Source organism: Bubalus bubalis, chromosome 24, assembly GCF_019923935.1.
Source record: "Bubalus bubalis isolate 160015118507 breed Murrah chromosome 24, NDDB_SH_1, whole genome shotgun sequence".
Classification (NCBI taxonomy): Eukaryota; Metazoa; Chordata; class Mammalia; order Artiodactyla; family Bovidae; genus Bubalus; species Bubalus bubalis.
In genome coordinates, this window is record NC_059180.1 from 4,456,413 (window position 1) to 4,471,917 (window position 15,505).

General features: G+C 50.0%; 1 protein-coding gene across 5 annotated transcripts in view; it reads left to right on the plus strand.

Moving 5' to 3' along the window:
• The window catches only part of LMTK2 (lemur tyrosine kinase 2), a 74,993-nt gene that overhangs the window by 47,123 nt on the left and 12,365 nt on the right, over positions 1-15,505 (plus strand). For 4 of the 5 annotated variants that reach the window (XM_025275575.3, XM_025275576.2, XM_044935563.2 and 1 more), the window contains exons 8-11: positions 4,983-5,067; positions 6,013-6,134; positions 10,295-10,444; positions 11,728-14,668. In XM_025275575.3, coding sequence (XP_025131360.1) covers positions 4,983-5,067; positions 6,013-6,134; positions 10,295-10,444; positions 11,728-14,668 — 3,298 coding nt within the window. The remainder of the gene's footprint in view (positions 1-4,982; positions 5,068-6,012; positions 6,135-10,294; positions 10,445-11,727; positions 14,669-15,505) is intronic. The other variant, XM_044935564.2, reaches the window with a different exon arrangement.

The following is a 15,505-nucleotide window of genomic DNA, read 5'->3' on the forward strand; positions in this document are numbered from 1 at the left end:
GCGGCCATGAAGGCCACGTAAACAGCAGGGGCTGCCAGGGTGCCACACTCCGCACCTTCCTGACCTGCTGGCCGAGTGCCTGGGACTTCCTGTGCCCGGGACTTCCTGTGCCCGGCCTGTCAGTCTTCCTGGAAGAGCAGGAAGAAGCCACCAGGCCACTGTGATGAGTAAGGGCACAGGGCATCCAGCGGGCGGCGTGGGCGTGTCTCTTGTAGCTGGAGACCCATGTGACCATGGCCTTAAGGTGTACCCAGGCCACACTGCGTGAAGGGACCTCCTGAGGGACGTCCCTGGGGGTCCAGTGGTTGGGACTCAGCGCTTCCTCTGCAGGGGTGCAGGTGCGATTCCTGGTTGGGAGACTAGGATCCCACATGCTGTATGGCACGGCCAAAACAACACACGAGACCTCTTTAGGATTTTCCCAGTTTAAAGTTTAAAGTTACTTTCTGCTGAGAAACACCGAGGTTAGTAAGTCCTCCATCCCTCAGAGTGTGGGTGTCCAGTGTTACAGGAGCCCAGCATCTGCAGAACCCAGTTTATGGGGAAGGTGTGTGTGAGAGGGTTAGGGAGGACTGGCCATAGGCCTGGGTTGTAGACCTTGTCTGTGCTGTGACGTCAGGGAAGAGAAGCGTGATGCAGACTGACCTGATGAGCAGGGGTGAGAGCTGTCCAGACGCCGAATGAGCCCAGTTGCCTCTTTGTGCTGCGTCTGAATCCCCTGGCCTTGCTCCTCAGCCGCTGCCTCCGCGAGCTGCAGCCACCTTCCAGTGGGAAGCGGCAGAGTCTCTTCACAGCCCACATGGGGATTCATTTTTATGCTGTGATGGCTGCTGGCGGCGGGTTGGTACAGTGAGCTGAAGCTATTAAGTGGCCTCTCCTTCCTTAATCCTCTGAGCCTGTTTCTTCCCTGAAACAGGGTAATCTTGCCCTGAAGTGCTTTTGTCAGGATTACATAAGACAATGTGGGCCGCGCCCTGGAAGAGTATTCAGTAATGTTGGGTTGTTGCTTGCTCTTTTGATTAGGAATTCAGGTTCCTGGGAGAGCCTTGGTGGGTAATATGTTAATTGAATAGAGGACAGAGTGGTTTTGAAAATGGCTGCAGCCCCTCTGAGCTGTTTCCACAAGACCGATCTCCTGGAGGTGGACAAGCTCTCACGTCAGTGGGAGCTGAGAACAAGCCATGATGTTTCCTTGTGAATCCTGGCGGAAAACTGTTTAGAACACTTCTGTGTACCTACTGCTCCGCTCACCTGGCGGGGTCCCTGCAGTCACCACTGAGGCCACCGAGCATGTTACCGCCTAGGGGGACGGAGCCCAGGCTCTGAGGGCCAGGTCAGTTGGCAGCTTTGCTACTAGACCTGTTTTTCAACTTGAAGGAAGAATATACTAGGTATGTTTGTATTTCCTGACCCAAACCAGCCATTGACGTCAAGAGTTACCTCTGCTGTTAAAAAGTTATACCTTTACATTTTCCTATTCTTTAGCTTGGTACATTATTGGACCTTGGAGAATATATATGTTTTACTACTTTTGAGTTGAATTATATCATTTTGAATTTGGACAACACTTTGATGTTTTGAATATTTTGATGTTTAAAAACTGTATGTTTTACTACTATTGAGTTGAATTATATATATCATTTTGAATTTGGACAACACTTTGATGTTTTGATGTTTAAAAACTGTATTCTTATAAAAACCTTATGCGTTAACTCTTACAGGTTAGCGCACACCCCCTCATTTTTTTTCTTTGCCAAGGAGAACTGAGGCTCTGGTGTGCTAATTGACTTGCCAGAGTCATGCAGTTACAAGTGGCGGAGCCAAGAGTAGGTCACCGGTCTCTGACTTTGTCCAGTGTTTTTGCACTGTCCTCCGGTGACCAGGATGTTTGGGGTGGGGTAGAGGGCGAGTTTAGAGGAAGTTCCCTCAGTCACACCACCGTTTTCCTCCTCAGTACCCCAGTGTTCAGGTAGCAAGAGGTGTTTCCTCCTCTCTCTCTCTCTCAGACCATAAGTTGAATTGCAGGAGCAGTGTCGTGTACAGAGAGCCCCAGGCCCTTTGCACATATATCTTTCCATCTTTTACCTGCCTCTCGTTCCCCATGTCTATAGACATGCAGGGACCCTGTGTGAGGAGAAAGGTGTGGAGGGAGGCGGCTGGCGGCCCTGGAGTGGCTCGAGTGGCTGGAGTGGAAGGTGCCAGGGGCCACCCTGCAGGTGCCCCCCACCGTGGCCTCAGGCTGCCACCCTGCTTCAGATGCCTGCACGCTCCTGTGCAGGGGCCCTGGCACCCAGATCTTCATTCTGCTCCCAGGACAGAGGTGTTGGGAAGGTTGAGGAGGGTCTGTCTGCAGGGGCCTTAGCAGTGCTAGCCAGCGGTGCCCGGAGCCTCTGGGGCAGGACCCACAGTGCCATGCATGTGCTGCTTGTAGTCCAGGGGGCCAGGCGGCCAAGAGCCCCGCATTCTGCTGCCTGCACGTGGCCACCTGTCCGTCCTTCCTCATCTCCAAAACCCAGGGGCCGCCTCTCTCCTTGAGATGGGAGGTTTCTACGGCGCACCTCGTTCTACCACGCTTCGCAGATACCGCGGGTTTGCTGGACGCACCCCTCCCCCCCACACACAGATCAGAAGTCTGCAGCAGCCGTCGTCGAGCAGGTCTGGCGGTGCGTCTCTCCAGCAGCGCTGCTCACTTCCTGTCTGCGTCACGTCGGGTGGCTCTCACAGTATTTCACTCCTTGTCGTCGTCGTTTGTTACGATGATCTGTGATCAGTGATCTTCAGTGCTACTATTGTAATTTTGACATTTTTTTTAAGCGATAAAGTATTTTAAATTAAGGTTTATACATAGCATTTTTTTTGTTTGTGTGTTTGCTTTTGGACACGTAATAGACTACAGTGTAGTGTAAACATGCAGTTGGAAACCTAAAAGTTCATAGACTCGCTTTATCATGAGAGGCTCTTTACTGTGGTGGGCTGGGGCACTGATCCCCCCGTGTGCGTGCATTTCATCTGTAACATTAGAGGTGTCCCGAGGTTTCCCCAGACACTCCACAGGCCTGGTGGAGTGCCATGAAAACACTGCTTGTAAAGACGGTGTATGGAGGGATTGAATACATCTGACTGGTTTCAGTACATCTAACTAATTGAATACATCTAACTGCTTTCTTATCTTGGACTTAAAACTTTTATCGCTTAAAAAATGCCAAAAAAATTACGGTAGTAACACTGAAGGTCGCTGATCACAGATCATCATCACAAACATAATAACAGTGACAAGGTGTGACACACTGTGAGAGCCAGCTCGGTGTGACACAGACAGGGGTGTCCACTGAGACCAGCACGCGGTCAGCGTGTTTATTGAGGACCAGCCGCACAGACCGCAGTGCGCTCTGACTGACTGGTCATGGGTTGTTGTTGACGGTCGTTGATGGTGAGAGACAGAAATACTGACCCTGGCAGAGTCACTTCAGTTCCTTGCGCCTCAGTTTCCTTTTCTGTAAATGGGGAACATACTGGTACCCACCTGGGAGGCCTGTTGTGAAGATGAAATGAGTTACTACGTATCAGGTGCTGGGAGAAACACCTGCGTGTAAGGTGCTTTCTGAACATGAGCCGGGATAGTTCGAGGGGATCCGTGGTGGTGTGCACCAGCCACTGGATGCCACCAACGTTGGCGCTCGTGTCCTCATCCACGTTGTTCTATTTCAGACACACGAGCTTTGGAAACTAAAATCACTGAAAATAATTTGATAACGTTTTTTATTTTTGGCCATATAAAGACAAACGTTTTAAATTTTGGACTATGGAAATTCAGTTTCTGAGAACTTTTATTTAAGATTTAAAACTGTAAGTTAGGTATTCCATTCTATTTTAGTTCAGTGGCTTTTTCATTCATATGCTAATTGATAATTTAAAAAATTCCAAGGGTTAAAGCTAAAATCCAAAAAATGTAATATGCTGTCTCTATGGGAAGTTTTTTTTAGAAAAAGTAGGTTTTTACTTTTCAAGTTAGGTAGTTTTTAAAACTAATTTGTTCTTAAATAAACTGAGTAAATCGTTTTAAGTCAGTCTTGAAAATATGCTCTTTGCCTCCCTCTTGGAGAGGTAGAGTTTGGAAGAGAAGAGAGTGAATTGGAGGGGGCTAAATCACTTATTTAAATCACTTATTTGGGGAAGGCAATGGCAACCCACTCCAGTACTCTTGCCTGGAAAATCCCATGGATGGAGAAGCCTGGTAGGCTGCAGTCCATGGTGTCGCGAAGAGTCGGACATGACTGAGAGACTTCACTTTCACTTTTCACTTTCATGCATTGGAGAAGGAAATGGCAACCCACTCCAGTGTTCTTGTCTGGAGAATCCCAGGGACGGGGGAGCCTGGTGGGCTGCCGTCTATGGGGTCGCACAGAGTCAGACACGACTTAAGCGACTTAGCAGCAGCAGCAGCAAATCACTTACAATGCTTGCATATCTTTGAAAAAGGAGTTAAACATTTTTAATAATGTAGATTATTTTAGCGTGCTTGAAGTTGTAACTTTATTCTTTACTTGCAGTTGAGAGACTACTACTAGACTATTACTCAGGTAATGTAAGGTATTTAAAATAAATTCAGACAAATTAGCCAGTTTAGAATACTTCCGTGGTAACTCTAAACATACCAGGAAATGAGCCATAAGTCTGGTATCAATGCAGAAGAAAGGTACAAATACATTTAGATTTTAACCTGTTAGCAGTCAGAGTGATTTACCAAAAAAAAACAAAAACAAAAAACAACTGATCATCTCCATTCTTTAAGTTATTAGGAATATGGCATTGCCTTTTTCTATGAAAAAGGATTTTAAAACATGAATTATTTATCAGGGAACTCAATACACTTACCACTCTGATTTCCCAAGAAAACCTTTTTCCACAGCAGTTCCATGTCATGTCATCCTGGGTGTTGATTCGCCTTGTTCTCATGTTCACTTCACTCTTTCTGTTTTCAGTGACTTAGCCCTGCGAAACTGCTTTCTTACCTCGGACTTAAATGTGAAAGTGGGTGATTATGGAATAGGATTCAGCAGGTACAAGGTAAGCCAGAGGTTTAAGGGTTCTCTCCCTGATCTAATTTAATGCTCATGAAGTGGTCATATCACAAAATGCCATGCCTGTTTGGAAAGGGAGGGTAAATAATTATTGCTGCTATATAATAGAATATACGCATCGTATATAAATATTTCTGTTACATGTTTGGTAAAATTTCAGCTCAAATCAGTAAGCTTGGAATTTGAGTTTTTCAGCTCTCATAAATATATCCCCCAAAGAAAATAAGTAAAGTACCTGTGAAGTTTTTATTTGTGTGTGTTTGCTTAGCCCAGCTGAGTACGGTGGCTTACTATGGGGCAAAAAAAAAAAAAAAAATTGATGCAAATGTAAGTCTGTTTTTAGTCTCCATAGTAGCTCTAGTATCTTGAGCACTTGCTGTATGCCACCCAGGCACTATGAAGGACTTGCCCGCATGATCTCATGTAGTCCTCACCGTAAAGGGAGGGCTGGCGCATCTTCCTGATCTTACGGGTCAGGAGTAAGGCTCAGCATGTTTGCTGCTTGCTCAAGAGTCACAGAGCTGGTAGATGGTTGAACATTGACTCAACAGTCTGTCCAATTCGAAAGCCTGCGCTCTTACTCATTAACCACCCTGTTCTTCTGCTCAGGAATACAGCCCAGCATAGTTTACAAGATATTTTGCTCAGAGTCTGCGTTCTGTACATCAGACACGGCGTACTTTCCTTTTCCAGGAAGGGAGACTGAGCAGGTGTTCATGGTTCAGAGACCACTCATGAGGCCCAGGAGGCTGATTCAGAGAAACCCTCCACCCACCCTCTGCCCGGAAACTGTGTCTCTGTGTCCATTTCTTTTTCTGACTTGTGTTTTTGGGTAGAGTATGTGTTTTCTGAGAATGACCTGGGATTAAGTTACTGAGCTCACTGGAAGTGTTAGAGAATTCAAAATTCTGTGTGCTTTCTTACAAAACAGGAGGATTATATTGAGACAGATGATAAAAAAATTTTCCCTCTTCGGTGGACTGCTCCAGAATTAGTAACCAGCTTTCAAGACAGACTGCTAACTGCAGATCAAACTAAATATAGTAATATCTGGTATGTATCGATTTACCATTCAATTAGGCTTTTGTTATTAAAAGAGCCTAACTTCTTTCTTCTCAAGTACTTTCTTAAGGGAAAGTATAATAATTGAATGAGATGTAGGAATACCAGTGACTGATGATGTGAAAGACAGTTTATTGACATCATAGCAATGATCCCAGTTTTTGCAATGGTGCAGTATCTTTTACCCATTCAGTAGTAATAATCTCCATAAAAGCAGGAACCAAGGCTGTTTTCTTTGCCTACTATAGGGCCTTGTTTATAGTAGATGGTTAATAAATATTAATTGAGTGAATGAAAAAACTGAAAGAGGTATGTAAGACTAACAGTTTCTGTTACAGCTTTCTAAATTTATATGTACTTTTTTTTTGGTGCTGTTGTCCTGCTTTTTCTATTTTTTTTTTTTTTTTTTTTTTTTTTGCTTCTTACTTTCTTATGGATTTTTTTTCTTTTCCTCGTAGTTTGGGAGCTGTGTACTCTATTGCTATGATTGTATTGGCTACCCTAGAAATAACATGTATACTTAACTTAATCTAACAGTAGTTCTTACTTTGGCCCCTTTCTGAGCAATACAAGGACCCCAGGGTATTTTAACATGCTTTAAATTTACACCATACACACACACACACACACACACACACACACACACACGCACGCAATTATGTTTATCATTGTGAGGTATCTTATTTTGTTTCTCTTAACCCCACAAGATGTTATTTTTCTTAACATCAGTGTTTGTTTAGGTTTATCCACGTAATTAAATCACTTTGCCTTTTTTTTTTTTTTTTTAAATTTCCCCCAAATCTCAGACCTTCTATTGGGGCTTACTCTCTTTCTGTCTGAAGTATGTCCTTCAGAATTCCCTGTGGTGCAGTCTCCCTGGTAACAGACTCTCAGGTCTTTTTCTGTAGGTCTGAGCATACCTCTGTTTTGTCCTCATTCTTGAAGTGTATTTTTTTACTTGATGACAGTTATTTTCTCTCCGTGTATTGAAGATCTCACTCCACTGTCTTCTGGCTTCCATTGTTGCTCTTGAGAAGTCAGCCGTAAGTCTCCCTAAGCTCTTTGAAGGTAACGTGACTTTTTCTCTCTGGCTGCCTTTAAACTCTTCTCTTTGTCTTTTGGTTTTTTGTAGTTGCACTGTAATGTGTGTGGGTGTGGACTTTTTTGTTTTTCTGCTTGGCATTTCATATCTTAGGTGGGTGTTCTCAGCCCTTATCCTCCTGATAACTGCCTCAGCCCCATTTTTTCTTCTTTTGGAAGTCTGATTAGACACACGTCACGACCTCTTGTTTTGTCTTTTGTCTCTTATTCTCCCCTTCAGCTCCCTGTGCCATACTCTAGATCATTTTTCAGACCTGTGCTCTAGCTGCTAATTCTTGGTCTTTTTAAAATTCCTTCTTCAGCTTTGTCTATTCCTCTATTAAATCTCTCGACTGAATTTTATAGTTCAGGTAATTGGCTTTTCTGTTTTAGGAGGTCTATTTGATTTTTTAAAAAACTGTCCCAGAGTTTTTTAAAGTTCAGTTATGATCTGCATCCGGTAATTCCCGTATCTGAAGTCTTCGTGGATTTGATCTTCCTGGTTCTTGATGGTGCCTTGTTTCCTCGGGGCCTTCTGATGGTGAGGATCCTGGAAGCCTGGCCTTGAGAACATTCCCTCAGAGAGGGTGCACCCGTGCTTGCGTCAGCTCTCTGGGTTTCCTGGCTCGGCAGGGACGACAGCAGCCTAGGGCTTTCTGTATTCAGCCTGAGGTCTTTGGGGCGCTCAGATGGTGTGAGCTTGGGCTGCGAATCCCAGTAAGGCCAGCTCTGTGGTCACAGCTTCTTCAGGACTGTCCATCTCCCCACCCCCACCGCAGGCACACACACACGTGTACTCAACATACATGTACACACGCACTCACAGTCACAAACGTGCACTCACTCACAGGGCCTCGGTGCCAAGCCAGCTTGCCCCCCAGGCTCCTGGGGGGCGGGTTTGTCCCCACCATGGTGAGGAGGTCTCTGTGAGGCCCCCTGTTGGGCAGGGCCAGGGCTTGGGCCTGTGCACCGTTGAGCCTTGCTTGCCACAGACAGGCGTGTGGGTCCCGTGCTCCGGCAGGCGCCCACGGTCAGACACAGCGTGGCATTCTCCTTTGTTCTCTGAGCTCCAGGTTCTGTCCAGTGAGTTCCCTGCCAGCTTCTCTGTTGTTGATATGTTTTATACGAAGTTGCTTTTCACGCATCATCCGTATTGTTACTGTTCTCAGTGGGGTGATTGACCTGAAGACTTACCCTGCGTTCCCAGAGACGGAGCCTGCCCGTTGTTTGTGGTGGGCGAAGCCCTGGGGCAGGGCTGCTGGTGGTATCAGCTTCTGCCTGAGGCGGGCACCACACTGCCCTGTGCTGGGGGTGAACCTGAGGGTCTTGGTTCCATGAGTTTGGTGGAAGAGGGGAGAAGAGCTACAGCACGTTTTTCCTTCCAGAAGAAAGCAGGCCACTGGTCCTTAGGGAGACAGGGAATGGTGGGCAGCAGCTGATACCACTTTTCCTGAGGAGACTGGGCAGAAAGACGAGGGAATAGGGAGCCGCAGGATGGGCCTTGAAGAGGGGGAAACGTCTCATCTTCCTTGGTGGCCTGCGTGAGAAGACACACGAGGGATGCTGGAGAGAGGTGTTAGGAGTGGGGAGCTGAGAAAGCCCAGGCCTCATGTTCTCTGAAGAGCAGCAGAGGGGCTGAGGAGAGGGCTGGTTCAGGAACAGGCCTTATGGCGGGAGAGAAAGGGCGTCAGGGGTCTGGAGAAGCTGAGGTGGGCAGAGGTGCACGCCCAGGATCAGATCAGGTGCTGAAAACACTCACTGTGCCCCAGTCAGAGGCTGCCTTTGTGGTCTTTAGCATTTCATGCAAACTTTTTATTTTCCTTAATTGAATAAGTTGGTAATTCCCTAAAGTCATTGACAGTGTCTTAAACTTCTTTTTCATCCAAGATAGCTCTCTGCTCCTAGCAGTTCTGTGCCAAGGGCACGTCTCCCTTCTTCTTGAACTGGATTAGAGATTTGGGTTCTTTTATTTCCTTGATAGAAATGCCCTCTCCACCTAGATACTGAATATGTTGATTTACTCACTGATTTGTGAGATAAGCATAAAGAGAATTTAACTCGTAAGTTATATTGTACTCTGCAGTGTCAAATAATAGATTGATGTATTCAAATACAGCTTATTTTTCTGGTGGGTGTCGGTCATCGTCATGTGAATCATCAATAGCTACATCTGACAGGAGTCACAGTCACGTGAGAGCTTTCTAAGCATGCAGCCATGCCTGCATCTGCCAGCTAAGAGTCCTCAGCAGTGGGTGCTCAGTACCAGCGTCCGGGTGACACAGATGACCAGCCAGGTCCAGGAGCCACTGCAGAAAATAGATTGTAACACGCGACGGGAGGGAGTTGTGGGAAGGAACACGGAGACCACGTAGAGGAGTTACCCACCCCCCGGCCCACCAGCAAAGGCCATTTCCGAGGGGACAGTGCTGGGCACAGGGGTGGGCGGGGCAGGTGGTCCCTTGCCTGTGGTGACGGTACCCGCCCGCAGTGAGTGACCCGGGCAGGTGGCCTCTTCCGCCAAGCAGTGAAGAGTCATCCTTCCTGGTAGCAGAAAGCCCTGAATGCTCAGAATAACTACAAGAGGAAACACACAGGTCAACAGGGAAGACCTGTTCATGTGGGAAGTTCCACTGCTTACTACTGTTGTGAATGGGATTCCCCCCCACCAAAACCCTCAGAATTCCTTGCGTGTACCCTGTATCTAGCCATGTTGCTGAATCCTTTCAAGGCCATTGTGATGATCTTTTATGATTCCTTGAGTTTTAAAGTTGACAGTCATGTGAATGCTTCCCTGTGATTATTCCCTCTAGCTCCACCTAATTTTTTTTTTTTTTTACCTTGGCCAGAACTCCAAAGTAACATTCTGTTAGTCAGTCTGAGGAGGCGTTCTTGCTGTGGTCCACACCTTAATAGAAGTGCTTGCTTTTTAAGTCATGTTAAAGCACTGTCTTGAATAACCTCTTCTGTAGCCCCCTGTGCTTGAAATGACTGATGGCTGTACATGTAAAACTCTGGGTCTTACAAATTCAGTATCTGAAGAGAGAAAGATGTGCTTCTTTATTCCCCCACAGGTCCCTGGGTGTGACGCTTTGGGAGCTCTTTGAGAATGCTGCTCAGCCTTATTCCAACCTCTCCAACTTAGATGTTCTCAACCAGGTCATTCGAGAGAGAGACACGAAACTCCCAAAGCCCCAGCTGGAGCAGCCCTACTCCGACAGATGGTGGGTAACTACATGTCACCTTCTCTCAGAAGGCGAAGAAAGTCTGTCTCCACAAGTCTTAGTTATATATTCCCTGATTTTCAACAGTAAATGTTATGAAAAGCAATCATTTATATATTATTCATGACTGATTTTAGAATTAACATCTAGTTTTTAAAATGTAATACTGTTTAAAAAAAAAAGTGTAGAACCAGCAGGAATTTCTGTCTTATACATGTGATAAGAAACTTGTTAAGTCTGAGTTAATTCTAAGAATCAGTTTAAGGGCATTTGCTATCGTGGAATTGTTTTTGAACGAGGCTGTATGTGTGACACTCAGCGTGTGACGAGACAGGTAGCACGGACATGATCGAGTTTGAATTGGCATCTGAGGCAGTTTGCATAATGTGTGTTGACATTTGCAAAAACAAATTTACTTCTTAAGAGTCTCCAGACCCGTTCTACCTCGGTTTCCAGGTAGAGTCGGGCTCCCCTGTGTTGAGGCCCCTGTCCGTGTCACCCGGTACTCAGCGGGCGTTGCCCCTGCATCTGGTTGCCCTTATGTGTGGGCACTGCTCAGCCCCTCACCCGACCTGCTAGAACTAACTCACCCAGAATAACTGGATGTTTATGCCGTGAATTTAATACCGTGACATCGTCGTCCTGTCTTCCCTTCCACTCACGGCCGCAGTTTAAGGCGTTGCCCATATTCAGCCAACCCTTTGAAGACCATCTCCTGGCTGCCACCTGCTCTGGGCTTCTGTTTCTGCTCTTGCTCTCCACCCTCAGCTCCTTTGGTGGCCTGAGGGAAGCATGTGCTGCAGAAGGTCGTGGTGTTCCTTTCTGTGGGGGGAATCGTTAGAGAGTAGTCACCACGGCCTGTGTCTGTGTGAGTCCTCGCAAAATAGAGTGAGTAAATCTCATACGTTAGACACGTGCATCCTTGACTAAGCAGGAGACCGATGGCAGTTGTGTTCAGAGGAGAGCATTTTAGGGCTGCTTATAAATTCAGTGGCTGAGCGCGTGGAAAACACCAGAAGAACAAACGACAAGGCCAGAAGAATTGCAGTGATGCTGCACAGGGTCCTAAGGATGCAGAAAATCAGTGGCCAGATTTTCTCTCTCTCCATTTCCACTTTCCCCCAGAGCTCACCATGAACCAGACTCCTGCTGGTGGCCAGTAAAGTGATTCAAGTGTTGGGACTTCTGGGGTGTTGAGCTGGCCTAGGGGGTCGTTGTGAGGTCTTTTCTTGTTTTAAAACAATTTGTCATCTGTCCACTAATCTCCTGTCTGTCTTGCTCAGGTATGAAGTCTTGCAGTTCTGCTGGCTGTCACCAGATAAGCGGCCGGCAGCGGAGGACGTGCACCGGCTGCTCACCTACCTGCGGATGCAAAGCCAGAGGGACCCGGAAGTGGACTTTGAGCAGCAGTGGAACGCACTCAAGCCCCCCGCAAACAGCAGAGATGCAAGTGACGCCGCCTTCCCCATCCTCGACCACTTCACCAGGGACCGGCTCGGCAGAGAGATGGAGGAGGTCCTCACTGTGACCGAGACCAGCCAAGGCCTGAGCTTCGAGTACGTCTGGGAGGCAGCCAAGCACGACCATTTCGACGAGCGTAGCCGGGGCCCCCCGGATGAAGCCTTGTCCTACACCAGCATTTTCTTCCCCACGGAAGCGTTTGAGAGCTCGCTCTCAGACCCCGGTCCTGGCAAGCAGGATGACAATGGCCAGGATGTCCCCCTGCGGGCCCCCGGGGTGGTGCCTGTTTTCGACGCCCACAACCTTTCTGTCGGAAGCGACTACTACATCCAGTTAGAAGAAAAAAGCCGTAGCAACTTGGAGCTAGATTACCCGCCCACTCTGCTCACAACAGAGATGGATAATCCTGAGAGGCTTGGGGATGGCGCATCCCAGTGTCTGACGCTCAGGAGCCTGGAGCTTGAGGAGTCCAGTACAGAGGAGGATTTCTTCCAGAACAGTGCAGACCCCAAAGACGCCAGCAGACCCGAGGAGGCGCACAGCACCAAGGGCCCCGAGAGCCCTTTCAACAGTTTATTTAATGACCTTGACAAGTCAGAGGCTTTGCCCAGTCACCAGAAAATATTTGACTTGATGGAACTAAATGGAGTCCAAGATGACTTTAAGCCTCCCACCCTGAGTTCAAGTTTGGATGACCCCAAAGAGTCTGTAATCGCACGCCACTTGGAGAGGGAAAAGCCCCATAAGCTTTTTGACTGTGAGCCTCTCTACTCCACAGACAGACTCGTACACCAAGATGGTTTTGATCAGCTGGATAGTGAAGAGTTGTCAGAAAACTTTTTATTTCTTCAAGAGAAGAACTTACTGAAAGACTCTTTGTCCAGCAAAGAGCATGTAAATGATCTGCAGACAGAACTCAGAAATGCTGGCTTTCCTGAATCCATGTTAGAAACTCCCAGTAGAAAGTCTGTAGAGGCTGAGCCTAAGTTTGCTGAAAATAAACCCGACTCTTCACTTCAGGAGAGTGTCAGCGTGCACAGCAAGGAGTCGGGTGCAGCGCCCAAGGGTGGCACTGGGGCAGCGGCCTCACCTTGCTCCCCACAGCCGCAGGTACCTCCTACCTCGCTTGAAACCCAGGTGCCGCCTCACGATGTCCCCCCAGGGGCGGCCCTGAAGCAGGGCGGAGCCAGGCCCTTGCATGCAGAGGGCGGTGTCTGTGAAGACAGCACCTGCCGAGAGGCAAACCCGGACTCCACGCCCGCGCCACCGGACACCCCCGCCCCCACTGGCAACGGGTCCCCGGCCCTGACTCAGCACGGGGAGGGGGCCGTGAGCCTGGCCCAGAGTGACCCCAGCCTGGTCCAGGACACCCTTGCCAGCAAGGTGAGTATAGGGAACGGCCTCCCAGAATCGAGGCAGAACTTAAAAAACCAGCTGCCTTTGGAAGACCACGGCCCTCGAGGCCCGCGGGAGAGAGCCTGGGAGGCCGCCGAGGTCCTGGGGCAGCTGGGTCGTAGAGATGCTGCTGCAGAGGAGGGCGGCTTGGTGTCCACCCTCTCCTCAGACTCGGCCAGTCAGGACAGCCTCCTGGAGGACAGCTTGTCGGCGCCCGGCCCCGCCTCTGAGCCGTCCTTGGAGACCCCGGACTCCCTGGATTCCATGGACGTCCATGAGGCTTTCCTGGGCTCCTTAGGGCCTCACGCGCCACAGAAACTCCTGACCCCCGACAAGCCAGCGGACAGCGGTTACGAGACGGAGAACCTGGAGTCCCCCGAGTGGACGCTGCACCCGGCCCCCGAGGGTGCCGCGGCGCCCGACACCGCCTCGGTGGGTGAGGACATGCCCGCCGGGCTGCCTCCCAAGCCCGTCATCGTCATCTCAGACGCCGCCGACAGCCACAGAGGCACGGAGGCGACCTCGCAGACCACCGCGCCTGCGTCCCAGGGCTCACACCGAGACTCCGCGTACTTCTCAGACAACGACTCTGAGCCCGACAGGAGGTTGGAGGGGGCCCTGGGCACCTCGGTGTCGGCCCTGGGAGCGGACCAGCCCCTGCCTGAGCCTGATGTCCCACCGCAGAGTCCCAGCCCCCTGGACAGCTGCCTGGACGCCAGCAGCAGCCTGCCTGACCCTAGCTGTCCTGCTCCGCAGAACTCCCGTCACCTGGAATCCAGAGAACCCGCAGAACCAGCTCCCCCTGACCCTCCCACACACACCCTTCCCCCCGACGACGAGGTCGGCAGCCCCTCGAGTCTGCAGAACTCAGAGCTGAGCAGCGGGGACGACCTCGAGGCCCCCGAGGAGCCTCCCTGCACGCTGGCTTCCACCGGCACCAACACCGACGAACTCCTGGCGCTGACCCATGCCCCGCTCCGCTGCGGCGGCCCCGCGGCACCGACGCCGGAGAAGGCCTTGTGCGTCCACTCCGAGGGGCCCAAGCTGAAGGAGCCGGACGTGGAAGGAAAGTACCTGGGGAAGCTTGGCGTGTCAGGCATGCTGGACCTCGCCGAGGATGGGATGGACGCCGACGAGGAGGACGAGAACAGCGAAGACTCGGATGAGGACCTGCGGGCCTTCACCCTGCACAGCCTGAGCTCTGAGTCTGAGGACGAGGCCGAGCACCCGGTGCCCGTGGTCCTCAGCCGCGAGGACGGCCGCCACCTGCGGAGCCTGCTGAAGCCCACGGACCCGCCACCCGGCTGCAGGAGGGAGAGGAAGGCGGTGACGTTCTTCGACGACGTCACAGTCTATCTCTTTGACCAGGTATCTGTTCCCTGTCCCCTCTGGGTTGTCATGTTGGAGATTCCAGCATGTGTCGGGGCAACGAGCATGCTCGGGTTTTCCGACTGCCTTTCTGAGGACACTGATTGTTTGTGATTTCTCAGAAAAAGGAATTTGGGGGTGGTTACAGCGTCAGTTTGTGAGGTCTGCACTGGGAACTCCTGTCACGTGAAGGGGAAGGGTCTGCGTGCTCCTCCCGGGTGTCCCGGCAGAGCTGCCCAGTCACTCGTCCCTCCAGAGCGGACGAGTGTCCGTGGGCGCTCGGCAGCAACGCCCAGTGCTCAGGAGTGGCTGGAACTGTCCAAGGCTCACAGGTAGCCCTGGAGACACCGACCAGCCGCGGTGCCTGTGGAGCAGGGGCGGGGGTGGCAAGACAGCAGTGCAGGACGAGAAGGGATCACCTGGCCTCAGCGTTTGTGTTTTGTCAAAAGCTGTTGAAATTCACGGGTCCCTTTCTTCACCTTCTCGGTGCACTTGAATTGTTGCCTTCACAGAGCGGATGACCTGTAGGTGGAATAACAAAAGAGTTATGAATTGTGTGTTGTGAGCAGTGTGGGCAGGTGCTGGGGAAGATGTCTGGGGGTCTCGTTGGAGCAGTGAGGTGGACTCAGCCCCCATGGAAGCCGCCGCCTGGTCTACGGAAGGGCTGCACTTGTGTGGTGACTTGATGGGGAGGAGGTGATGTTTTGATGGGTTCTGGAGACGGGGCAGGATCGCATAAGAGCCAGACTCAAGGCACGAGAACAAAGGTACGGAGATCAGGTGTGAGACACGCTCAGTAGGTGTGAGATTTGTCATAGAGTGGAAAAGTGGTCCCAA